General features: G+C 60.8%; 4 protein-coding genes across 5 annotated transcripts in view; 3 read left to right on the top strand and 1 right to left on the bottom strand.

The window, feature by feature from the left end:
• Positions 1–621: 621 nt before the first annotated feature.
• On the bottom strand, positions 622–6,325 carry CCDC102A (coiled-coil domain containing 102A). The gene is made up of 9 exons (XM_042877057.1): positions 6,285–6,325; positions 4,506–5,138; positions 3,597–3,814; positions 3,370–3,478; positions 3,027–3,143; positions 2,726–2,935; positions 2,047–2,217; positions 1,862–1,965; positions 622–1,109 (listed from the first exon to the last, which is right to left on the bottom strand). Exons 2-9 carry the CDS (start codon positions 5,067–5,069, stop codon positions 983–985), a joined length of 1,620 nt encoding a protein of 539 aa, XP_042732991.1. The 5' UTR covers positions 5,070–5,138; positions 6,285–6,325; the 3' UTR covers positions 622–982.
• A 1,526-nt stretch (positions 6,326–7,851) lies between these two features.
• Positions 7,852–11,445, top strand: ADGRG5 (adhesion G protein-coupled receptor G5). Its single transcript, XM_042877228.1, is given in 12 exon segments — positions 7,852–7,912; positions 7,915–8,040; positions 8,160–8,238; positions 8,307–8,445; positions 8,747–8,884; positions 9,003–9,119; positions 9,216–9,362; positions 9,440–9,558; positions 9,762–10,027; positions 10,101–10,200; positions 10,754–11,016; positions 11,113–11,445. Coding segments are annotated over 12 exon segments (1,632 nt in total). The 3' UTR covers positions 11,190–11,445.
• A 2,456-nt stretch (positions 11,446–13,901) lies between these two features.
• On the top strand, positions 13,902–22,672 carry ADGRG1 (adhesion G protein-coupled receptor G1). Its single transcript, XM_042877042.1, has 14 exons — positions 13,902–13,985; positions 17,237–17,324; positions 17,601–18,014; positions 18,398–18,515; positions 18,613–18,760; positions 18,877–19,008; positions 19,167–19,283; positions 19,666–19,711; positions 19,934–20,034; positions 20,112–20,227; positions 20,512–20,786; positions 21,267–21,378; positions 21,588–21,856; positions 22,036–22,672. Exons 2-14 carry the CDS (start codon positions 17,285–17,287, stop codon positions 22,155–22,157), a joined length of 2,010 nt encoding a protein of 669 aa, XP_042732976.1. The 5' UTR covers positions 13,902–13,985; positions 17,237–17,284; the 3' UTR covers positions 22,158–22,672.
• A 769-nt stretch (positions 22,673–23,441) lies between these two features.
• The window catches only part of ADGRG3 (adhesion G protein-coupled receptor G3), a 3,804-nt gene continuing 3,553 nt past the window's right edge, over positions 23,442–23,692 (top strand). Inside the window, exon 1 of one of the 2 annotated variants that reach the window (XM_042877044.1) lies at positions 23,442–23,594. The gene's annotated coding sequence lies outside the window, so the exon portion shown is untranslated. Of the gene's footprint in view, positions 23,632–23,692 lie in introns of both variants that reach the window. The other variant, XM_042877045.1, reaches the window with a different exon arrangement.

The following is a 23,692-nucleotide window of genomic DNA, read 5'->3' as shown; positions in this document are numbered from 1 at the left end:
CGAGGCCACGCCCCCAACCAGAGACCACGCCCCCAACCAGAGGTCACGCCCACCGGACGGCGCTTGGTCACGCCCACCTCGCGGACATCATTAGGGTTCAGAGTGAACGCCCCAAACGGGATCGCTGCATCCCGGCCACGTCTGCCTGGAGGAAAGCGATACCGGCCGTCCCCTGTCCGTGTGCTGCACGGTCTCACGTCACCCCTTGGGCACGGACCGTGTGCCTCCCCCTGCCCGCAGAAAGAATTAATGCTTGCTGCAAACAAAGGTCATTAAAAAAGGAAGTGAGCGCCAAGGAGCCGTGCCTTCAGCAGGTCCATTAAAAGCAGGGCAAAGCCATGAGCTCATTGCTGTGTTAATTTTTAATGAGATTCTGTCTGAGCTCCTCGGTGGCTTCAAGCTGGACTGCAGGGCACGCTCAGAGCCCAGGGTGAGCGCTGGAGCTCCCCCAGAGCCCCACACACCCCCCAGCACCAGGGACATCTGACTGAGCCCCACTGCCCCCCCAGGTGCTGCCCCTTGCCATCCCCTCCATTATTGCTTTTCCGGCCCAAGACATCAACAGAGCCTGAGCCCTGCTGCATTTGGTGTTTATAATAAAAAAAGTCATATACAAATACATACATACAAATTATATATATATATATATAAAATAGTGGGCAGGACAGGCTGGCAGGCTGCAGGCCCCGGTTCAGCCTGCTTGGCTCAGCCCCACTCTCTGCTGCAGGCTTCTTCCTCCTGGTCCCCTTGGTTGATGCTCAGAGCTACTCAGGTGGCCAAGGGGTATCAGTTCAAGAGGTGCAGGCAGCGAGCTAGAACATCTCCCAGCAAGTTGCTCCCTGCTGCCCCATGCCACAGTTTCCCCATCCACAGCGAGGTCATGGCACAGGGGACACGGTGCAAAGCAGTTTGGGATGAGCCCGGTGACGACAGGCACTTGTTGGCAGGGAACCACCACGGGATGTCCCCACGGCCCTGGACTTCAGGGCATCTGGATCTGCAAGTCCTCATCCTCATCGGGGTCGCTGGTGCCATCCCCGGGGTCGTCGGGGCCAAAGCGGGCGCTGCGCATCTTGCCAAAGAGCGGGGTGCTCTGCTGCCTCCTCAGCCTGCAAAAGAGAGCTGCTGGAAGAGGGTGGCCCCGATCCCCCCCCTGGCTCGTGAGACCCCACCTTAGGGGCTGCGCCTGTTTCCCCATCTGCATTCTCCCCATGGAACGCCCCAAAAAGCCTTTCTGAGCACGGCGGGGGGATCGGCGCCAGTGCTTTTAGCTCTTCACTCGCTTCCACATTAAAATTCATCAGCAAAGATTGATGGGGAAAATTTGAAATGGAGGGCCCAGGATGGCAGGGATGCAGCTCCCCCATCGCTCCCCACTCGTTCAGTGTGTTTTACTGGAAAGCATGAATTATTTAGGGCGAGCGTGCGGGGAGGCTGCAGGGGCAGGGAGGGGGAAGACGAAGCCTCCATTATTCCTCTATGATTTAAAGAAGATGTCCCAATAAAACAAAGGAAGATTATAAAAACAAACTCCCTGAGCGCCTCCCGGAGACGCTCCAGAGCAGAATCGATCTCTCTCACGGCCATTTCATCTCTTTATTGCTGGAGAAGCAAAGGGAGGCCAGAGAAAAGTTTTGAGGAGCAATAAAGACCGAGACTCACAGGCATTCCTGCCTCCCTGCAGGCTCAGGAAGTGCCACCCAGGGACGGGGATGGGGATAAGGATAGAAGACCCCAGTAGTGCTGAGCTGCTCCATGGATGTGCTGGGGGCACTCAGGCCCTGTGGACTGGGGAGACGGTGGGAGGCGAGAGGTGCAGGGAGCCCATGAGCCCACTCGTGGGTCTGCAGAGCTCACTCACCGGGACTGCAGGTGCTCCAGCTGCACCTGGAAGCTCTCACTCTGCTCTGTCTGCTCATCCAGCGACCGCTGCAGCTTCCGAGTCTGGTTGTGGGCCTCGTCCAGCTGCACGAGGCGATGGGAACAGAGCGGTTGGCACTGAGCAGAGCCACTCAGCTCCCAAAGCACCCACCCGCAGGGATTCACCTCGTCCTCAGCCTGGGCCAGCTCCTTCTTCAGCTCCTCCACCCTCAGGCGCAGCTTCTTCACCTCACCCTCGTGCTGCTCCACACGGCGGTTGGCATGGGCCAGCTCGGCTGTCTTCTCCTGGTATTGCTTCTTCAGCTTGGCGTGGACGTGCTTCAGGTCCGCCAGCTCCTGCAGGGACACGGGGCTGAGCATGGCTTCCCTATAACCCCTTCTGCTCCCAAGGATCTCTCCCACAGCCTGTGTAATGGAGGAGCCTCCACCTCCATGGACTGCCACCCCCTACAGAGTACCACGGAATCAGGAAGGTTGGAGAAGATCTCTCAGATCAAGTCCAACCACTGAGCCATCACCACCATGCCCACTAAACCATAGAATCACTGAGGTTGGAACAGATCTCCGAGATCAAGTCCAACCATCAACCCATCACCACTGTTCCTAAACAGAACTGTAGAATCATTAAGGTTGAAAGAGACCTCTAAGATCCCCAAGTCCAACCCCAACCCATCCTCACTAAACCTTGTCCCTAAGTGCCACCTTTCCATGTTTCTTGAACACAAGGTGAGGGCAGAGTCTTGGAGGACACTGTTACAGCAACACGGAGCACGCAGGGACCCAGGGCTCCCTGAAGGAGGTGGCACTGGGCTGAGATGGCCCGGGATAGGATCACCCCTCACACCTTGTTCTTCTCAAACAGCTCAGCCTGGATGGTTTTGAGGTCGGTGTCCAGGGCGCTGGCCGTCTGACGCCGTTTGCGAGCCAGCACCTCTTCCAGATCCTCGATCTGCGCCCGCAGCTTCTTGTTCTCCCTCTCCAGGTTGAGCTTCTCCGTCTCCAGCCGCTCCCGTCGGCCCCACTCGGCTGCATTTTCCGCCTGCAGCCGCTCCATCTGGGCAGGGGATGCAGGGGAACAGCAGGCTCCTCCTGCTCCTCTGCGCCCTCCCTTTCCCTATGCAGATGCCCCCACCGCCCAGCCTCACCTCCATGCGCAGCTCTGCCAGTTTCTTGTCCATGCTGGAGCGAGCACCCAGCTCGTCCTCCAGGTCCTCTGAGATGCGTCCCAGCTCGTCCTGGTGGATCTCCTTGAGGATGTTCAGCTGCAGGGGGATAGAGGCGAGCAGTGAGCACCCACCCGCCATCACTCGAGCTGCCCCCGTGGTCCCCCTGAGGCTGGAGGGACGCAGCCCTATGACCACACCACATCCACCACCTCTAACAGTGCCTGGAGTCTCCAAGCTTCCAGGTAAGGACAAGTTGTGGCTGATCAACGGCACTAACCCAGGAACGTGTCACCCCCTGGAGGCTCCTGTACACCTTGCTCACCTGCTTCATCACCTCCTGCTTGTTCTTGTTGAGCTCCTCATACTTGATCTTCCACTGGCTCAGCTCACCCTCCAGCTTCTCGATGCTCTTGCTGAGTGCCAGCTTGTCCCTGTGGAGAGGCAGCCCTGGTAAGAGCTGGCAGAGCCTCGTGGTGTCCCCTCCTGGGGTGAGACAGCCACCAGCCAGGCCAGGTGGCACCTAACCAGTCTGCAACCTGAAGCACTCACTCCCTCTCTTTGAGCAGCACTTTCTGAGACTCATCCAGCCTCAGCTTCAGGGCAGTGATTTTGGAGGCATCCTCCTCAACGACGCTGACGTCCTCCCAGAGCAGTCGGCTCCGCTCCTGGCGCGAGAAGGAGCTCCGGGTGCCCGCAGCACTGCGCTGCTCCCAGCTGTCGGTGCCCTCCTGTTTGCCCTTCAGGATGTTCTCCATCAGCTCCAGCTCCTGCAGTTGCAGCGTGGGGAGGAAGGGCTCACAAGTGGGAAGCACAGCTGCCCCCAGGGAGGGTGCTGTTGCGGTGGGTGATAATCAGAGGCATCCCCTGTTCTCAAGCCCCATAGTGTTCCCAGACCTCCCTGATTCCACCCTCACTGCACACATGGGTATGTATAAACACAAACGAGATTCCCCTGGAGCCTTCTCCAGGCTGACCAGTCCCAGCTCTCTCAGCCTTTCCCTGTAGGATTGGTGCTCCAGACCAAAGGCTACCACGAGGATGAGAACCTGAGAATGTGATGCTGCTCCTGCTGGTAGCTGACACCCACCACAAGGTCACCCATACCTCCCATGGCTGACCTCTCATATTGGCACAGCCACCCAGGGAGGTGGGGGTGTCACCGACCCCAGAGCCGTGGGGATGAGGCACTGAGGGATGCAGTCAGTGGGCACGGGGGGGTAGGCTGGGCTTGGGGATCTGAGAGGTCTCTCCCAACCTTCACAATATCTTTAAATCCAGAAATTTCCAAGCCGAGCTCCATGTGCTCCAGCTGCTCTGCCCCATAGAGGGCAACACTCCCTCCTCATCTTCCCAGCCAGCCCTTCCTGAACAGCCTCATCCCCCCACTGCCACTCCAGCATGCCTCCATCATCCCAACAAGCACACAAACACTCCCAGCCCTGCTCCCATCCCCCTCACCTTGGCTTTAGGAGGTGCCTCAGCCCCCACATCCCGCACAGGCTCACTCTCAGGGCCGGCCTCGCCATCACCATCGCCATCACCTTCGGTGCCACCATCATGGCCGCGGAGCCGTGCCAGCTGCCGGCCCAGCTGCTGCCTCTCCTGCAGCCCCTCCTGGCGCTCTCTCCGCAGCCCTGCCAGCTCCTTGGTGAGCGCCTCCAGGCGATGCCGCAGCTGCCGCACCTCCTCTCGGGCCCGGTTGCGCTCTGCCCTCACTTTGCTCCATTTCTCCCTCCAGTTGGCCGTGCAATCCGACCACCAGCGCATCGTCTTCTCCATCTGGGCCGCCCGCGCCCGCGCCTCCTCCAGCTCCCGCAGCCGCAGCTCCTCGCGGCCCTCCCAGTCGGCCTCCAGCAGGGCCGGGGGGGGTCCCGGTGACGGCGTCCCGCTGGGGGGGGACGGAGGGGACGGAGTGGGGCCCGGCTCGCTCCCACCGCCCCGCTCAGGGCCCAGCAGGGCCAGCAGCGAGCCGCCATGCAGCTGTGGGGAACCGGCCAGGCGTGGGGCACCGCTCTGGCTCATGTCGGCTTTCCTAGGGCTGCAGCATCGCCTCCGGTGTCAGCATCGGGGTGTGCAACAAGCCTGGGGGGCCTGTGGGAGAGAGGAGGTGTCAGAGGGGGTATGGCCCATGGGTGAAGCTGTGAAGGGTCCGCAGCACAGCCCTATGGGGAGAAGAGGAGCTCGGAGAGACTGCGTGCAGCACTGCACTGCTGTGAGGGAGCTCACAAGCAGCAGGGAGAGACTTGCTGCGTGAGATGATAGCGATAGGACAAGGGGGTGGCTTTAAACTAACAGAGGGGAGGTGTTGGGTAGATAGGAGGAGGAAATCCTTCCTTCAGAGGGCGATGAGACGCTGGCATCGCTGCCCAAAGCTGTGGGTGCCCATCCGTGGAGGTGCACCACGACACGGACGGGCTGGGGGGCAGGCAGCCTGCAGCAGGACTTGGAGCTCAACCGGCCGTAAGGTCCCCTCCAACAGCAGGCTGGAAGGCCCCCTCCAATGCAACCGCTCTGTGCTTCAGAGTGCAAACAGCCACCTGCACGCCGACCCCCAGCCGGCCCCTTCCCACCCCCTCCTCGCCCCACACGCGGGGCACACAGCGGCCCCGACGAGCCGCCGCAGTTGACCCGGCCGCGGCCGGGCAGCGCTCTGCCAAAACGGGAAACCGCGCCAGGAAACCTCAATGGGAGGCTGCAGCGCTCCCTAATGGGATAAGTACAGGGCCGGGGCCGCCCGCCCGCAGCCCGCGGCCCCACAGCGCGCTGCCCACGCGGGGCGGGGGGACCCCGCGCGACCCCCGCTGCGGGACGGGGCGCCGCGGGCGGGAGGACGCGTGCGCGAACGGAGCGCCATGGCGGTGCCACGTCCCGCGCGCTGCACGCGCAGCCCACCCGCGGCCGGAACGCGCGAGGCCCACGCGGGACCCCTCCGACAGCCGCCCGCCCCCCGCGCGGCCCCATTGGCCGCGGCCGCTGCCACTCCGCCGTGACGAGCCGCACCCGCGGGACCGCCGCATTCCTCCGCTCCCCCCGCGGCGGTGCGGTGCGGCTCTGCCCGGTGCGGCGCGGCGCGGTGCTGTCCGGTCCTTCTCGGTGCGGCGCCGCCCGGCTCGGCCCGGCCCGGCTCATCCCGTTCTGCCCCGTCCCGTCCCGCCCCCGTCCCGCCGAAGTTCCCCGCAAGTTGCCCGCCCTGCCCGGTGCCGCCCCGCCCGCCGCCTCCCGCCGCCTTCCGCTCACCGGATCCGGTGCGGTGCGGTGCGGTGCGGTGCGGGCCGGGGCGCTGCCGGCGGAACGCGCTCCTCCTCCCGCCGCCTCCTCCTCCTCCTCCCGCCGCTCCCCGCCCCCCGGCCCGGGGCGGGCGCTGCCCGAAGCGCCGCGGGCTGCCCCCGGGGGTCCCACGCGCGTTCCTCCCTCTCCTCCCCGCGCGTGGCCCCGCTCGGTTCGCTCCCGGGTCTGAGCGCTGCCGGGACTCAAGGATCGAGGAGCAGCTCCTGCCGAGCCCTGCCTGCAGCCCCACATCCATCACTGCGGGCTTTGGGGTGATGGATCCTCATCCCCCTGCTCTGCCGTGGGGATTTTCACCTCCCCGGTGGATTCCTGCCCTCCCCGTGGAACAACAGTGCTGCATTTCGGGGTCCCACCATCCACGGGATGCGGGCCGCCAAAACTCCATTCTCACATTTTCTCGGGGATGTTTTCCCCGGGTATTTCCCACTCAGCTGGAAGATTTCCAGCCAAGAGCTCTGAACCCCACAAGCATCCCCGCTCACCCATTTCCCACGGGCGATGCTGGCACCCAGCGTGGGGCGAGCGGTGAGCTTCAATTCCCAGCAGCACCGCTCTGCCTGCGCACGTCCCGGCCCCTTCCCTCCAACCCCGGTGTTTTTCCATTGGAAAGAACCACCCGGCGCCAGGGAAGGGGCTCTCCCCCTCTCCTTCCCTCTGAGCCGAACGATTTTGCAGGCGGTACGGAGGAGCAGCCCTGCTGGCACCGAAAGGAGCCTGGGAATGCTGCTGTTGCTAGGGTTGTCAGTGTTTTTTTGCGGTGTCAGATGTGAGCATCTGGGTTTTAGAGGGGAGCAGAAGTTCAGTGAAGAACCCGACGCTGAAGGGGCTGTTTGAGGAAACGGCTGCTGGGAGTGAAAAATTTCGGTGGTTCCCTTCTGCGGATCTGGGTGTTTCTTTGCCGGTCACTTTGCTGGCAGCAGCTCAGGGGTGCCAAGGGCCCGCGGTGGTGTTGTGGGGTCTGCAATCACAGCCTGTCCCAAAATGGGTAATGCCTGGAATTCCCCTGCTAAACCCAGGCCAAAAGGGCTCTGGGGTGGGTCAGCGAGAGGCCGGAATGGCAGCAGTGCGGCTGAGCCCCAACCAACTCATCCTGCGGAGGGCTGCGTGTAAGAGGCCGAATCCAAAAGTTCCATTGCTTTAATTTGCTTATCTGCTACGAACACTTCCCCTTCTGCTGCACGAACCCACAGCGCACTCAGAGCCACCCCCACAGCATCACGGCAGCTCCTGACACACCGCAGCACTGCCCGGCTCCCGCAGGTAGGGGCTCCCCGGATGGCCGTGGGGTTCTGTGGGGCAGGAGGGGGCTCAGGGGTTACCTCTCAGCAGGGGCCACGCAGCGATGCTGAGTGCTGGGAGGGCTGGTGCCCCTGCTGGTGGGTGCTGTGGGTGAGCTGCTGCTTTTTGGGGTCGGGGTGGCACTGCAAAGGATGCAAATCTGTTGGGTGCCCTCCACCCTCGCGCTGGGACCGCCTCCTCCTGGGCAGTTCGGGGCCGGGTTGGTGCCAGCGTCTGGATGTCACAGGATTTGCATGGCAGGCAGCTGCGGTGGCTGTAGCCCCATCCACAGTGCCCCAGGCGTGGCCCCGGGGCTGTGACTGGGTGTGTGTGGGGCTGGGTGCCTTTTGCAGGATCGCAGAGATGCCCACCCTGCTGCTCACTGCTCTCGTCCTCTGCCTCGCTGAGCCTGTCCTGCCCAACCAAGGTGGGGATATATCCCTGTGCTGCTGGTGGGGGTGGGATGGGGCTGGGCTGGGGGGAGGTGGGGATGGAAGCTGGGCAGGTGCTGCGGTCGGGGCTCATCTCCCAGAACCCCCCTTGCAGACACCGAATACATCCAGAGCTGCATGCATAACCTGTCAGAGGGGCTGAAACAGGGCAGCTCCCGGCACAACTGGGCTAGGTGAGTGCAGCCCCATCCCTGCTGTTCCCCCATTCCCCCACATCCTACCAACCCCATCCCCCTAGCAGGTTAACAGAGCTGGAGCGGGCGCTGGCCCACAGCACGCTTGGCAAAGAGGAATACAGCTTCAAAACCAACATCCTAGAGGCCTTTGTGTTCAATATCACGGCCGGCTGCTTCCAAGGGCTCAATGTTAGCAGCAACATGGTGGGTACCGCTGTGCCCTTCCCATGGAGTGCTCTTGCATCAGCCTCTACCCATAACCTCCTGGCGCAGGATGTGTCGGGGCCACTTCCCCTCACAGCGCAGAGGGTCCCAAGGCAGCTCCACAGCACTTCCTGCACTCCTGCTGGATCACACTTCCCTGCCCTGAGCTCTTCTCTCCCCAGCCCAGTTCTCCTCTTTGCAAAATGCAGCTAGTGCTGGAGCCAGGACCCTGCTTGGCACCTGGGGCTGGGGATGCTCAGGGGGTTCCCACGAAAGTGTGACCTCTCCTCTGCCCTCATAGCCAGTGCAGAGCAAAGGGCGGGCGTCAGCATGGCTCAGGGGCAGCATCAACTTCCCAGTGGAACTGATGGAGGGCATGGGGGCACAGGAGGAGCAGAAGCTCGTCTGTATCCACATCCACAGTGCCAGCCTGTTCCTGGTGAGCGCCGGCAATGAGGGTGCCTGGGGAGAGCCGAGCCCCCCTTGAGCAGCCCCACGTAGATACACTATAGGGCTGCTGTGGGGCCCCATAAGGCATCTTGCTCTGTCTCTCACAGGATGAGCACAACAGCTCTGTGCTGAACGACCACATCCTGGGGGCCTTCCTGCACAACAGGCGGGTGGGCCGGCTGCGGCGCCCTGTGGAGATCCGCTTTGGGCACAACGAGCAGCTGGTGAGCTGAGCTCCACCGTGGCACCACTGGTGAGACGTGGGGTTTCCAGGGAGCAGACTGTTCCCATCTCACTTCTTCCATCCTCCTTCCCACCAGGACAGCTCCAATGCTACCTGTGTCTTCTGGCAGCCCGCAGGCACGGGCAGTGCTGGCACATGGAGCAGGGAGGGCTGCGAGACACAGCACCAGAAGGGCACCGTGCGCTGCCTCTGCAACCACCTCACCTACTTTGCTGTGCTGCTGGTGCGTGGCTCCTGCCCTTCCTCCTCCCACCACATAGGACACCCCAAGGCTCACCCCATGTGCACCTCTCCGGACAGATCCAGGCACACAACCTGAGCGAGTCCGAGCTGCAATCTCTCACCTACATCAGCACCGTGGGCTGCTCCATTTCGGCCGCCGCTGCCTTCTGCACTCTGCTGCTCTGCTGTGTCTTCAGGTAGAGCTGTGCCATGCCATGTGCCATGCTGTGTCGTACTATGTCATGCCATATGTTGTGTGCTATGCCATGTGCAGTGCTGCATCACGCCACGCTGCCCACTGTGCCACACCATTCCTTGTGCCGTGCCATGCCATGCACAATGCCGTGTTGTGCTGCCTGGTGGGCATCCTCTGCACCCCGTGTCCTCTCCCCTCCTGCAGATGCCGGCCGCGGGACGACACGACCAGGATCCACATGAACCTGCTGGCTGCACTGTTCCTGCTCAATACCAGCTTCTTGCTGAGCGAGCCGCTGGCTGCGGGCACCATGGAGGGCTGCCAGGCTGTGGCCGCCCTGCTGCATGGCAGCCTCCTGTGTGCCCTGGGCTGGATGTGGGCTGAGGGCTTCCACCTCTACCTCCTCCTCATCAAGGTCTACAACATCTACGTGCGGCACTACCTCCTCAAGCTCTGCCTCTGCACCTGGGGTGAGTGCCCCCATGGGCTCCCACTGCCCCACTGCCCTTGCCTGGCCTTACGTGGCCTCTCCCTGACCCCCAGGTCTGCCCACGCTGGCCGTGGTGGCTGTTCTCATCTTCAAGAGAGAAATCTATGGGCACCACATCATCAGCACTGCTGACGGTTACAAGAACGTGACCATGTGAGTGTGGGGGCTGCTGGCTCCCCAGGCACACCATGCACTCTGGGCTCCCCATGGAGCACCCCATGTACTTTGGGTTACCCAGGCACTCCCATGTACCCCACGAACCTTGAGTTTCCCTGTACATCTTAAATCCCCCACGCATGCTGGGCTCCCCATGCACCCCAAGGGCCACGTGCATCTGGGTTAGCCATCCATCCCACGCACTTTGGCTTGCCCATGCGCTCCCATGGATTCCAGAAACCTCAGGGTTCCCATGTGCTCCATGCACCCAGCGTTGTCCGTGCACTTTGGGTTAGCCACGCACCCCCAGGGATTCCAGAAATCCCATGCACCCTGAGTTTCCCTTGTGCTCCCAGGAACCTCAGGCTTCCCAAGTACCCCATGCACCCTTAATTCCCATCCACCTCAGGGACTTTAGAAACCCCTTGCTCCCTGGGTTCTCCATGCACCTATGCACTTTGGGTTAGCCATGCACTCCCAAGGACTCCACATAGCCTGCACACCCCAGGCTGACCAGGGTTAGGACACAGCTGTCCCCCATCCCCACCAGGTGCTGGCTCACCAGCCCGCCCGCCCACTACATGACCCTGTGCTATGCTGGCCTCATCCTGCTGTTCAACGTGCTGGTGCTGGTGGCCGTGGTGGTGGTGCTGTGGAAGACACGGCAGCAGCAGCAGAGGGCGAGGAGGGACTGGGTGACGGTGCTGGGGCTCACCTGCCTGCTGGGCACCACCTGGGGCACAGCCTTCTGTGCCTTTGGCGTGCTCCTCGTGCCCCAGCTCTACCTCTTCACTGTCCTCAACTCCCTGCAAGGTCAGCACCCGGGTGGGATTTTGGAGGGGGGGGGGTTCCCTCGTCCTCCCAGCGTGGCACTGAGGTGCCCATGGCATTAACTGTGTCACCCCCCAGGTGTGTTCCTCTGCCTTTGGTACCTCAGCACGCATCGCAGCAAGCGCAGCACATCCGACTGCAGTGCCTCCAGATAGCGGGGCTGCGGGATTGGCCTCGGTATTTAGCGTTAATTAAAGTGGCGTCCGGTGATGGAGGCGGCGAGGAGCCGCCAGAGGGCACCAGGGCAATGGGCTGGAGTGTGGTCCATGGGAAACGGGTTTTCCTCCTATACAAAAGCAAACGCGGAACAGAGCTCCATAGTACGAACAAGACTTTTGATGGAATCATAGCCGCTATAGGATCGCCGAATCCAACCGCTGACCCATCCCCTAACCCCGTCCCTAAATAGAATCGCAGAATCATGAAGGGTGGAGGAGACCTCTAAGTCCGGCGCCACCCCATCACCCTTAGGGGGGTTCCAGCAGCCCAGCCTGCAGCAGGCACACAGCGAGGAGAAACTGTGGGGGCAGGAAACGTGGCTGCAGATGGTGATGGCAAAGCGGCAGCCCAAACTGGCCCCACTTTGCCTCTCTGCACCCAGGACTTTGGAGCCAGGTTGTGGGGACAGGTATCACATTGCAGGGTCCTCCCCGTGCAGGGCACGGTGGCACAGCTCCAGCTCTTCCCATACCACTCCTCTGAGTGTTTTTCCCTTTCTGGCTGCTTTGTGGGACCTATTTCTGGGAACAGAGCAAAGGAAGCCGCTCGCCCTTGTGCTTTGTTCTGCGCACAAAGGAAATTCGCTGCTGAGTTTCCACCCGTCCCGCTCACATCGAGGACAAAAGCCGTCCTGCTGCAGCTCCGCGGCGATGAGCTGGGCATGGCTCAGCACTTTGTCATCATTTGGGACTTGACAAAGCTTGGTGGGACGCCAAGAGCTGGCGGGCAGCAAGCAAACCCCATGGTGAGCATCACCTTCCTGGCCCCGCACCCCAGGCATGAATCATGACCGTGCCAGTAGCTGCGTCTGCACCAACACCGGTGCATTCCTACGCCTGTTCCTGTATCCAGCAGTGCCTGGAAAACCCTCATCATACTCTCACCATATCCCACCATGTCCTGGGGCTGCAGGGCCATGGTGCAGTGTGGCACACCCTGAAGTGCCTGGAACTCAGAGGACACCCAGCCATCCCCATGCTGTGCTGGATGGCGATGAGAACTGAAGCCCAGCCCATCTCACCTCCTCAAGGAGAGCCAGCCCTATTTATCTTTCCCACAGCCTTATCGGGTGTATTTTCTCAGCACGCAAGCATTCAGCTCCCAGGTAGTGCTGGGATCACCGGGCTGGGCAGTGGCTGGGATGAGGATGCAGGTTTGCAGCCCGGGGTGCACACAGGGGTTCTGCAGGGCTGGGACCTCAGACCTGCCCAGAGCTCAGCCCCATGCAGTGCCTCTGGGCACCGGGTGGAATCCACAGGATCTCCATCCACAGAGGTTCCCAAGACTCAAACTGCCCAGCTCGAGCTGTAAATTCTTATCAGGCCCAGGGAGTGTTGCTGGCTGGAGCCCAAGGGCAAATTTCCCCCGCAGGGACAACTGTGAGGATTTCCTCCCCCAGTGCTCCACAAGGATCTCTGAAGGCAGCAGCGAGCCCTGCTGACTTCCACATCATCCGATAACATCAACAAGTGCAGACATCAGCCCAAAAATAACTCTACCGACCTCCTGATAACGCCCTGGTGTGGACAGAAGCCTTTTTGTTCGGGACAGCAGCAAGAGGATGGCCCGAGGTGTCACTTCCCTATAGAAGCTGTGACCCTGGGTCGGGGGGTCAGCACAGGGGGCTGCATCCTGCACCAGGGGATGGGAGCAGGGAGAGAGGAGTGGGGCTGGGGAGATGCGGGTGCAAGAGGATGGCTGCCCTGAAAGGAGCCGTGCTGGCTGCGGTGCGGCCGCGTGATGCAGCGTGTGCCAGCCCTGGGAGAGCTGAACAAAGGGGCCACAGCTCATGGGTGATGTGAGCGGAGCACGAGGTGCTGGGCTGGGACCCTCCAAGGCACAGCAAGCACCGTTTTCATTCCATTCCCATCCCCGTTTCCATTCCATTCCCATCCCTGCTCCCGGTGTGGCTATGGCACCTTGTGTTTTGTTGGCTGCCTTTTGTCCCCGTGCCGCCGCGTCCGCCCTTCCCCCAGCAGCATGAAAAAGAAGAAAAGTCCCATTCAATCCTTTGGGAATATCCGTGAGAGGCTGCGTATTTACGCTTCCTGGCCACCTCCCCGCCATCTCCTTGGAGCCCGGCTCTCCCTTTCAGTGCACACAAAGGACTGCCTGGGCTGGAACCTGGCCACGCTCCCTTAGCTCCGCACGCACCGCGCTGCCGTCGGGGCTCGGGGCTCCGTCCTGGACCCCACATCTCACGGGGTGCAGGGCACAGGGAGCACCGCGCTCAGGACCCACTGCCCGCACCCTCATTTCCTGCCCTAGAGCAGGACACGCTTCTTAGGACGCCGCGTCCCGGCCGCTCTCACATCGGCTGTTATTCTTTAATCCCTTTCCCAGCCGGGCGTGCAGCCTGGCAGCCGTACAATTCCTTTCCTCCTCTGGCCGCCCGCCAGCCCCAGCTCCCGGGGGCGCTCCCCCCGCCCCACCGCCGTCCCTCTGCCGATCCCCGGCCCGAAGGGGCGATACCGCCCGCCCTCCCCTCCAAGCCCGGCTCCATCGCACGAGCAGGTGCCGCGACAGAGGGGTCTCGACAGGCTCCCACCCCCGCTGAGTCACCGCCTGCCCCGGGGGTGGGAGCGGAGGCGGGGCGGGGGAGTGCCGAGCCGAGCCGAGCCGGGCACAGAACTCCGTCGAACCGAGCAGCGCCGAGCGGCGTCGGGACGGCGCGCCCCGCCCGACCCCGGCACAGGTAGCCGGGTACGGGGAGCGGCGGCGGGGGTGCGGAGGTGAGGCCGGGGCTGCGCGATGCTTGGGGAGCGGGGGGATGCTGCGGGCTCTGCCCTGGGATTCGGCCCCCGGGAGCGGGAGCGGTGCGGGAGTTGCGTGCCTATTGCTTTGTGGCTCAGCGCAAGGTGTAACGCCTCTGTCCGTGCAGGGAATGGGGCTCCCCGGGGTCTTCCTGCACGCAGCCTCCGTCCCTACGGGCTCTTCTCCCTTTTCCTCTCTAAATCGGGCTCCGTACCCGCAGCCGGGCTGGATTCCAGGGCCGTGGAGCCGCCTCGCGGGGCAGCTGCTTGCGGCTGCTGCCTCGGCACAGCTGAGCCCTGCCGAGGCCGCACCACTCTGCCGTGCCGTGCCGTGCCATTCTGTGCTGTTCCACGCCATGCCATGCCATGCCGTTCTGTGCCATGCTGTGCTGTTCCATTCTACACCATTCCATTCCATGCCGCTCCATTCCGTGCCTTTCCACCCTGTTCCATTCCATGCCGTGGCACCCAACGCGTGTGGCTCCCCAACCCGGGAGTCCAGGAGCACACCCGACTCCGTTCAGGCTCGGAGCAGCCGGCGTGTCTCGACAGAGTGCTCTCCCACCCCGATGCCCGCCGGGGGATTCCTCCTGCAGCCGTGCGCCTGCTGCTGCCGGTCCCGGCACGCTGCTCCCGGTGCTCCACAAGGGATGGGGCACAGAGCAGCAGTGGGAAAACAGAATGAAATCTCCTGGAATAACCCCCTGGCAGCATGGCTGCGGGCAGGGCTGCCTGCCAAGGTGGATTTCACGGTCTGTTGGGTGCAGAAGCCTGCTACCACCAGCAGGGAGCCAGGGGGGCTTTGTGATGCTCGGATTTGGGGCACAGACCAGGCTTTGGGCAATCCCATCTGCACGGTGCCGCCCCGCGGTGGGTTCGCCGCTCCCGTGGGAATGAAGCCCCGACCCTATAAACGCCACATAGTTGGTCACCATCCAGCTCTTAATCCCGCAGCCCGCCCCTGGTGCTATTCGTAGAGCAACAGGTTCACAAACAACTGCACACTGCTGGGACACGGCACCCCGGGGCTGAGCAGTGCGCACCTTTCTGGGGTCACCCACTGGTGTTGCAGGGACGTGGTGGAGCTGCTGTGTGCCAGCTGGCCGGTGCCGAGCCGCCAACTCCTTTCCCATCAGCTCACAGACAGCTGGGCCTTGGCAGGGAGCGGGGCTCTGCTATGCAGCACTGGTACCCGGCTCTGCAGCAGGGAGCTGAGAAGCTTTGGTGAGGCGGGGAGCAGCCCTCATCACACATCGGAGTGTGCCTCGCATTGCATTCACCCCTTTTTTTCTTGTGGTTGAGAAACTGGAAATCCCACCCTTCACACCAGCACTGCCCCTCCTGCATTGGTCGATTTGGGTTCTGAGAATGCTCGCTGCGTTTTGGGGCTGTGGTGACCCATGGCCCCATGTGTTCTCATGGGCTCTGCAGCCGTCCTGGTGGCCGAGGGCGCATGCCTGACGCCCGCTGGTGACGGGAAGGGGCTGACGTGCCGACACCATGAGCAATGTGTGGGCTGCCCATGGGCTGCAGGCCAAGGACAAGGGCGCATTGTGAAGGCAGACCCGCTCCCCGTGCATGGCTCCGCTCCAGGCCATGTCTCTGTGCCTCAGTTTCCCCACCCACCCCTCAAACCGGTGACAGGCTGTGGGCAAAGAGCTGTGCCCCCCATTAGCATCTCTGTAGTGCTAAGGAGCCTGAAAGCAAAGCCAACAAAAGTCTCCTCATCAACACGTTTCCAGTGTTTGTTGGAGACGTGAGCGCATCTTTCCTTCTTGGCGAAAACATCGTGCAAAGCCCACCTGCCATCCCCGTCTCGATTGAATGCCTGGTGCCCAGTCACCCAGAGCAGGAAGGTTTCTCACCGGGCTCTTGTTTTTTCCAGCTTTAGAGGTCACAGTGTTATTCCTCGGCTTCCCTTTCCGATGAGTGCATTCATTTAATGGTGCTGAGAGAACACAGCGTAACGTCCCCACGCCAGGGGCTGAGCCTTTGGGGAAAAGTGCACCCTGGGCCGACAGGAGGCTGCTCCAAACCCCCCCACCTCCAATGTGGGACAGAACGGCAGCTTTTCTATACGTTCCTGAGGAGCTTTTGGGCTTAGGGTTGGGGAAAGCCTTCCTGTCCCCTTGCTGCTGCTGTCAAAGAGGGATTCCTGGGAATGGGGGCATCACTACCTGGGTACCCCAATGCTCCTTGTCCCTGCTGCCCCCAGGTACGTGGGGGTGGCAGTGCTCTGCCCCCCGGATGGGGAGGAGAACAGGCAGTGCCTTTTATGGGTTGTGTCAGTTTTCTCCCCTCCTGGGAGATTTTCTCTTGCCATTGTTCAGCTCAGGAAGCAGCAATCAGGCGGGTCGGGCGAGCGGGGGAAACATCACTGCTCACCTCCACTGGGTCCTGGTTGGGCTTTCGGTTTCTGATTCTGGTTGGGCTCAGGAAGGGCTCAAAGGGACGATCCCTTCTAAACCGTGCCCGTGCCACATGCACACCGGGGACCTCAGTGGGACCCTTGTGCCCACGGCAGCGTGCTGAGCTACAGCAGGACTTCAAGCCACAGAAGAGCCTTTCTTTTTACTTTTTACCATTCTCACACACCCAGGACACCGTCAGCATACCTCTCGTGTCCAGCGTCACGGCAGCGGTCAGAGCCTCAGCCGTGCAGCATAGATTTGTGGCCAGCGCTGCCTGTGGGAACCCCCCTGCACAAATGTTGCTGCAGCTCTGCTTTGCACAGCAGCTGCTATCTGCATACCTGGCCGGCTTCGTGTCCCGGTGCAGCCCTCACTGGTGCAGTCCTGGCTGCTGCTGGGGGCTGGGGGAGCTCTTACAAAAAGTGGTCCCAGCAACGTGGGAAATGCACACAGCCGAGGCACGGTGGGGATGGGGGGGGAGGTGGCAGCGGGGGGCAGAGTCCCTCTGCGGTGTGTGACACGATCAGCCCCTTGCTGTAAGCACCAGTGAGAATAATTCTAGGCTCGGGGAGTTAGGAAACTGCTGTTTCCTTCTGTTCTTATCACCTGCCGAAAGAAGACAAGGCAGGAACCAAGATATGAGGCAGTGGGCAGGAGGGAGCCCCCCGGCTCCTGCATCCCTCCCCACTCTATGGGGCCATCAGGGTGCCTATTCCTCCTGGTGGTGGTGGCACCCAGAGCTGACTGTGCCCCCAGCTGCTGTCCCACCTTGGCTCCCCATCCCCTGACACCGTGCCTCTTTTCTTTGTGGCCCTGCAGGCTCCGTTTGCTCCTAGGAGGCAGAACCCAGGCTGAGAGCCGGCCACTATGAAAGTCCTCCTCCTGCTGCTTCTCCCCCCGCTGCAAGGTAGGCAGCACCCTGCCACGTCTTGGCAGCCCCAAAACACAACGATTGACGGCACCAGTGGGTGAAAACAGGGTGAAACACCTCCTGGGTTTGGGTCTCCAAAGTGGGAACCTGGAGAAAGGAGCGGCTCTCCATCCATCTGCAGAGCTCTGCCTGTCAGTGGGGAGGAAAGGAGCCCGGCACCCTGCTGAACCCTACGCTGTGACTGTGGGCAGGGTGGGCTTGGGGTGGCTGTCCCCGTGCTGAGCAGCATCTCTCTGTCCTTATGCAATGCAGGGGTGGGGGCGAGCGGCCGCCAGGAGGATTTCCGCTTCTGCGGTGACAGGAACCAGACCAAGAACAGCTCGGTCATCTACGAGCACAGCTCTGCCAACATCTCCATCGAGAACATGGCCCAGGCGCTGGTGATAAAAAGTCCCTTTTTGACAAACAGGACAAACTCTTCCTACCAGTACAGCCTGCCAACCACCTTGGGCAGGTATCGCTTCTGCATCTACTGGTTCAAGGCCAACAGGACCCTCTGGTTGGCATATGGGAAGAAGAGCTTCTTCCTGGGCCATGAGCCAGCTGATGGCGTCACGCAGCTGATGGGCTTGGAGAAGACCAGGGCCTCCATCTTCAATGTGTCCTATGTCTTCAAGGGCCAGAAGAACACCTCCCTTGAGAGTGCACCTCAATATCTTTTCCCTGGTAAAGGCAATTCGGGGTTATTTCAATGAGATAAGGGTTAATTCCATCCCCAGTGCTGGTCCCGGTGCTGTGCTGTAGTGTGATGGTATCAGGACGATGGGAAGGGGTGATGGGAAGGGCAACTGGCTCAAGCAGCCCATGGCATCCAAGGGCAGGCAGCTCCCCAAAGATGAAGAAAGAGATTTCCAAAAGTGCTTCAGCCCAATAAAATCCCAGGAAGCTCTGCAAGGAGCACCAAGCTGCAGGCACCTGGAGGAGCCCCATGGTTGGGATCTCTGTAGGGTCACACCAAAGCCCTTTGCTTGGGGTCACGCCAGGGCTGTGGGCAGGGAGAAGCTGGTGCTGCCAGTGGTCCTGATGCCGTCCTCTGTTTGTGCCACCAGTCCCTCCAGAGATGATGCCTGTCTGGAAGCAGGATGTGGAGGATGAGCTTGCTGCCCTGGATGGCCTCCTCGCACGGGTGCCATCTGCGGGCTCCAAGGCGCAGCGCTCTCTTCGGCAGTGAGTGTGGGGCTGGGTGATCACGGGGCATTCACTGAGCCATGCCCAATTGCTTTACTGGCCCCAATCACTGTGTTTCTAATCCTATTTTCTACAGCAAACTCGGGGCCTTGGAGAAGACGCTGGCACAAGTGGAGCTTGGAGGACAGAACCAGACCTTTGGGAAGGCCGCCCTGCGTGCGACTGTGCTGAGCATCAGCCCCACACAGGCTCCTCGCCACCTGGCCTTTGCTTCCCCAAAAGAGGTGGGTCCATGTTACCCTGGGGCTAAGCACCCCACTCATCCCCATTGCCCCCAAAGGGCTCAAAGCAACGTGCCAGCATCCACCCAAGCTCCATCCCAGTGGGTCTGTCCTTGCAGGAGAGCAGAGAGGTGCAGGGGTTTGCTGTGGACCTGCCAAGAAGCCTATTTGTGATGGTAAAGAAGAAGGAGGAGGAGGTGGTGGAGCACAGGGTGCTCCTGGTGGACATCAACAGCCAAGCCATGTTCCAGGTAATGCCCACACCATGTGGCGCAATGGGTGTCCCTGCATCCGTCCCTGCTTCAGAGATGTTAGGTGCTCCAAAGATTAACTGCAGCACAAAGGAGAGGCACAGGACCTCCCCTCTGGGACCTCTCCCTTCCTGTTGTGTGACCACTTCCTTCTGCAGGATGAGAACAGCAGCCACATCCTGGGTGACAAGGTGGTTGGCATCTCCCTGGTGAACACGGTGGTGGCCAACCTCTCCGAGCCAGTGGTTCTCACTTTCTTCCACAACCGGCTGCCGGTAGGTGGGGAAAGAGCCTCATTACACCCAATCCCTCCAGGAATAGAGAGTGAGGGCAAGGAGACTGTTAGATTGAACAGTGATCGCCACCCAGTGGGTCCATGTCCTTCCTTGGTCTTTCTGTGGCATCTTCTGGGGCTTCACCACACAATCTCCAGGACTGGGAACACTGTGTAGCAGTTTCTCTGCTCATTCATTCAGCTGATGAAAGCTGAACCCCTTGTTTAAAGATGGGGCCTGGGGAGTCTCTACCTGAAGCCCACACAGGCCTTCTGTCGCCTGCAGCCATCTCACCTCCTGCCCAATGTTGCCCCTACCAAACCTCATTCCCAGGCTGTGAGCCCTGCACAGCACCCGAGCATCTGTGGTTTTGTCATTTCAGAGGAATGTGACCCCACGGTGTGTCTTCTGGAGGGAGGATGGCACCGGTGAGTGTATCTCTGTTTGGGTGTGGAGTGCAGATGATGTCCCTGTTCCTTCAGCTAGGTACCAAAGATGTGCTGTTCTGCACCTCCCTGCCTTGTTCCAGCTCCATGAACCCTCCCCATGATGGGAGGATCCCAATCTCTGTCCTCCCCACTGCTATGGACGCTTTGGAAGCTCCAAAATCCCAAAGCTGCTGTTCCTGCTGCTCTCTCTTTCTCTTGCAGCCAGCTCTGGGAAGTGGGACAGCTATGGTTGCACGACAGTAGAGGGGGACACACGGACAGACTGCAGATGCAACCACCTCACCTACTTTGCCGTGCTGATGGTGGGTACCACCTTCCCTCAGCTCTCTCTGTCCTTCCCACTGTTCCCTCACTGTTTCTCATTCCTCTTTCTCCCCAGGTATCATCTCCAGAGATCTCCTACCTACACAGGGACTCCCTGAGCATCATCACGTACATAGGCTGCCTCATCTCAGCTTTGGCATCCATCTCCACCATCTTTTTTCTCTACTTCAGGTATGGGTTGGGTGCTCTCTTCCCACTGGGTGGCACAGCTAGAAGCACAGTGAAGGAGCCAGGTTGGAACAAAGTAGAGTGCTCCTTTCCAGAAACCATTGCCTTGGCCAGGTTTCCTGCAGGGTGCTCAAAAACACCTGCAGTTTTCAATGACTGGGGAAATTCAGCTTGGTGATTGTCACGGATCTGGCAAACAGGAGCCAGCGTGACACCGCGGGGTGTTTTGGGGCACTGAGGATGCTGGCCAGGTGTGGTGCTGAGTTCTCTTCCCCTCGGTTCTCCAGGAGCAAGCAGCGAGACCAGATCACAAGCATGCACATCCACATGAACCTGCTGGGTGCCATCTTCCTCCTGGACTTCACCTTCCTCATCTCGGAGCACTTGGCTTCCAGCAGCAGTCAGGCGGCCTGCAGAGCCGGGGGGCTTTTCCTGCACTTCTCCCTCCTCAGCTGCCTCACCTGGATGGGCATCGAGGGCTACAATCTCTACCGGCTTGTGATCGAAGTCTTCAACGCCTACCATGACCACTTCCTCCTCAAGCTCTGCCTGGTGGGCTGGGGTGAGGACTGGGGAGGCAGAGACCCCCGAGGGGCAGGGCAGTGGGGTGATCAGGCACATGGATTCTGCTCCTGAGTCTTCTCCACCGTATGTGGTGCTTGGATAGAGATGGAGACGTGTTGGAAGAGGTGTCTGAGATCAGAGACACCCAGGGCTGTCCGTACAGATGGGCTTGGGACAGGAGATGTTCACACATCCTTGCTTTGCTTTGGAAAGGAGGGTATGGTAGGGCAATATTGTGATCTTTGGTGGCCTAAAATTCCAATGCCCTATGAGATCCCCATGTGGGTCTGTGCATCACAAGCCTGCTCCTCAGCCAGGGCTTACACCAGGGGTCCTCATTGCACGCTCCATCCTCGGTTCACCCCAAGGAGAGGAGGTTCTTCAAACACCATACAAGGAAAAAGGGGAAGGAGTTCTTTCCAGAAGGTCTATGGGTCAGAGTTGAGGGTGGCTGCTTCATTCTGTTCTTGACACACAGGACTTCCCTTCTTTTGTGTGATGTTGATCTTCCTGGCTAATTGGACCAACTACGGCCCCTTCTACATTCCCGTCTATGAATCTGTTGGTGGAAGGTCCACCAATGCAACCATGTAAGTCAAAGGAAACTGGTCTTAAAGTCATCTGGTTGAGCTTCCACCACATCCTATAGGTTTTCCTTAGCCCACAGACTGTGCCTTACCCAGGGCTTTGCAGGGTGGGATCCCCACTGCGTGTTTTACTGCGTGCTCCCCCCAAACGCTCTGCCTTGTGCCCCCATGGGATGACACAGCATAACCCTCTGCCTTTCTCCTCCCTCTAGATGCTGGCTCACGAGCCCTCTGATCCATAACGTGGTGAACCTGGGATTCTTCAGCGTGGTGTTCCTCTTCAACTTGGTCATGCTGGGGGCCATGGTCCGGGAGATCCTCCGGCAGAACAAGAAAGGTCACAAGCTCAAGCATGTGCTGGCCCTCTTTGGGCTGAGCATCCTTCTGGGCATTCCATGGGCACTGGTGTTCTTCTCCTTCACCTCCGGTGTTTTCCGCCTCGTCTCCCTCTACATCTTCACCATCGTCAACTCACTCCAAGGTGATCCTGGGGCACTGGGCTCCTCCAAAGGGCATGAGCTGCCCTGGGGCTCTGGGTGGGATAGGTCAGGCAGTGGGTGGGTATGAGAGGATCTGGCCCACTGGCAGACCAGTGCCTCACTCTCAGCTGCTGATGGTCCCTCAGAGGGATTCACCCACCTTTTCTCCCTCCTCTCCCAGGTTTTCTCATCTTTCTCTGGTACTGGACCATGGTGCTGCAGGCGAAAAAGTCTTCTGACTTCCAGTGCAGCTCTGACAGTGTGAAGCTACAGCCCAACAGCAGCCAGAGCCACCCCGGCTGAGCCCCGTGCTGGCCGTGCCGTGGGGCTGCCTGGCAGAGGGTGGTCGCTTCGCTACTGCACCCGCTGGGAGTTCAGGGACCCACGGCGGGGACCCTCAGCCCCTCGCCTCCGCTGGCCCCATATTCCCCATCACTGCATCCCCCCGAGTATCTGGGTGTCCCCATCCCTGCCTGCCTGCTCCTTCAGGGACGGGGCTGGCTCCCGGGGCAGGGCAGAGGGATGCATAGGGCTGCGGCATGGGGCAGGGACAGGGCCCTCTGTGCTTCCCGATGTCCCTTCCACTGCCCCAAGACCAGCAGGTGGGAAAGACCCCGTCTCTAGCCCTTGCTTGTGGCCACCGATAGGGCCCTTCCCAGGTGAAGACAGAATAACAAGCCACGGGGACACCCTCTAGCAGCTGAAATAATCTATTTTTGTTATTTTGTTGAATGTTTCTCTATTTTTGTATGGTGTAAACGTTGAATGATTGCGCTCGCACGTCAGACCTGTGCCCATTAAAGTCATACCCACTCTGAGTGTGTCTCCTCAGGGTCTCTGCTGCTGGTGAGCTGTCCTTTGGGGTCCCTCCTTTGGTCATGCCCATGGGTGGCACAGGCTTAGCTGACAGTGAAACACTCCAACGTATGCCTTGCTGTTCGTTGGCACAGTAGGGTTGGGCAGGATGGGGTGAGATGGGAAGGAAAAACAAAAGCCCGGAGGTCGCTGGGGAGGCGAAGCAGCTCCGACCGCTAATCGTGGTTGGCATCAAGCTGAAGGCAGGAGTTTACATGGCAACCCACAGGAAGGGGGTTGCAGAAAGGAAATGAGGACACTGCGGTTGCCTCAGGAGAAGCTGTGAGCCCCTGGGGAGCCTGCAGAAGAGCAGGGCTGTGGGACGGGAGACCCTGGACGGAGCATGGAGCTCACACACCTGAGCACGGTTCTTCTGCTCCTGTTGTTCCCTGGTGAGTGCCGGCTGGGTGGGATGGGGCTGGGCGGCACTGGGACAGCCAGGAGGGGCTGGGGGATGTCCATGTGCTTGCTTCAAGCTGGCACCCATTTCCCCTATAAGAGTGAGGGCTGACACTGGGTTTTTCCCCCTGCAAGGCACCGTGCCAGGCCAGGACAGCTGTGATGGTGAGACCCCAGCCCACCCACACCCCATCAGCCTCCATGCCACCGCCGGGCCCTGACTGCTGCCTCTCACAGCACTGTCTCGTGGGGACAAGACCAAGCAGTGCTGCAACATGGCGGTGGAACTGGAGGAACGTGGTGAGGGCCGTAGTCTGACCCTGGAGCTGCCCCACCAGTGCATGGAGCTGCGTCACTCAGGCCAGCCTGCCTGCCGCTGCCTGCGGGCACGCTGGCTCAGGTAGTGGGGCAGTGCTGCAGGGTGCTACAGGGCCATGGCAATGCCTTGGGCTGTGCCCCATGGAGCTGTGGGGTGCTACGGGGCCATGGCAATGCCTTGGGCTGTGCCCCATGGAGCTGCGGGGTGCTATGGGGCCATGGCAATGCCTTGGGCTGTGCCCCATGGAGCTGTGGGGTGCTATGGG

This window comes from Lagopus leucura, unplaced genomic scaffold (assembly GCF_019238085.1).
Source record: "Lagopus leucura isolate 7727_CA_CO unplaced genomic scaffold, USGS_WTPT01 Super-Scaffold_100017, whole genome shotgun sequence".
NCBI classification, from domain to species: Eukaryota; Metazoa; Chordata; class Aves; order Galliformes; family Phasianidae; genus Lagopus; species Lagopus leucura.
This window is presented reverse-complemented; position numbering and strand designations above follow the sequence as displayed.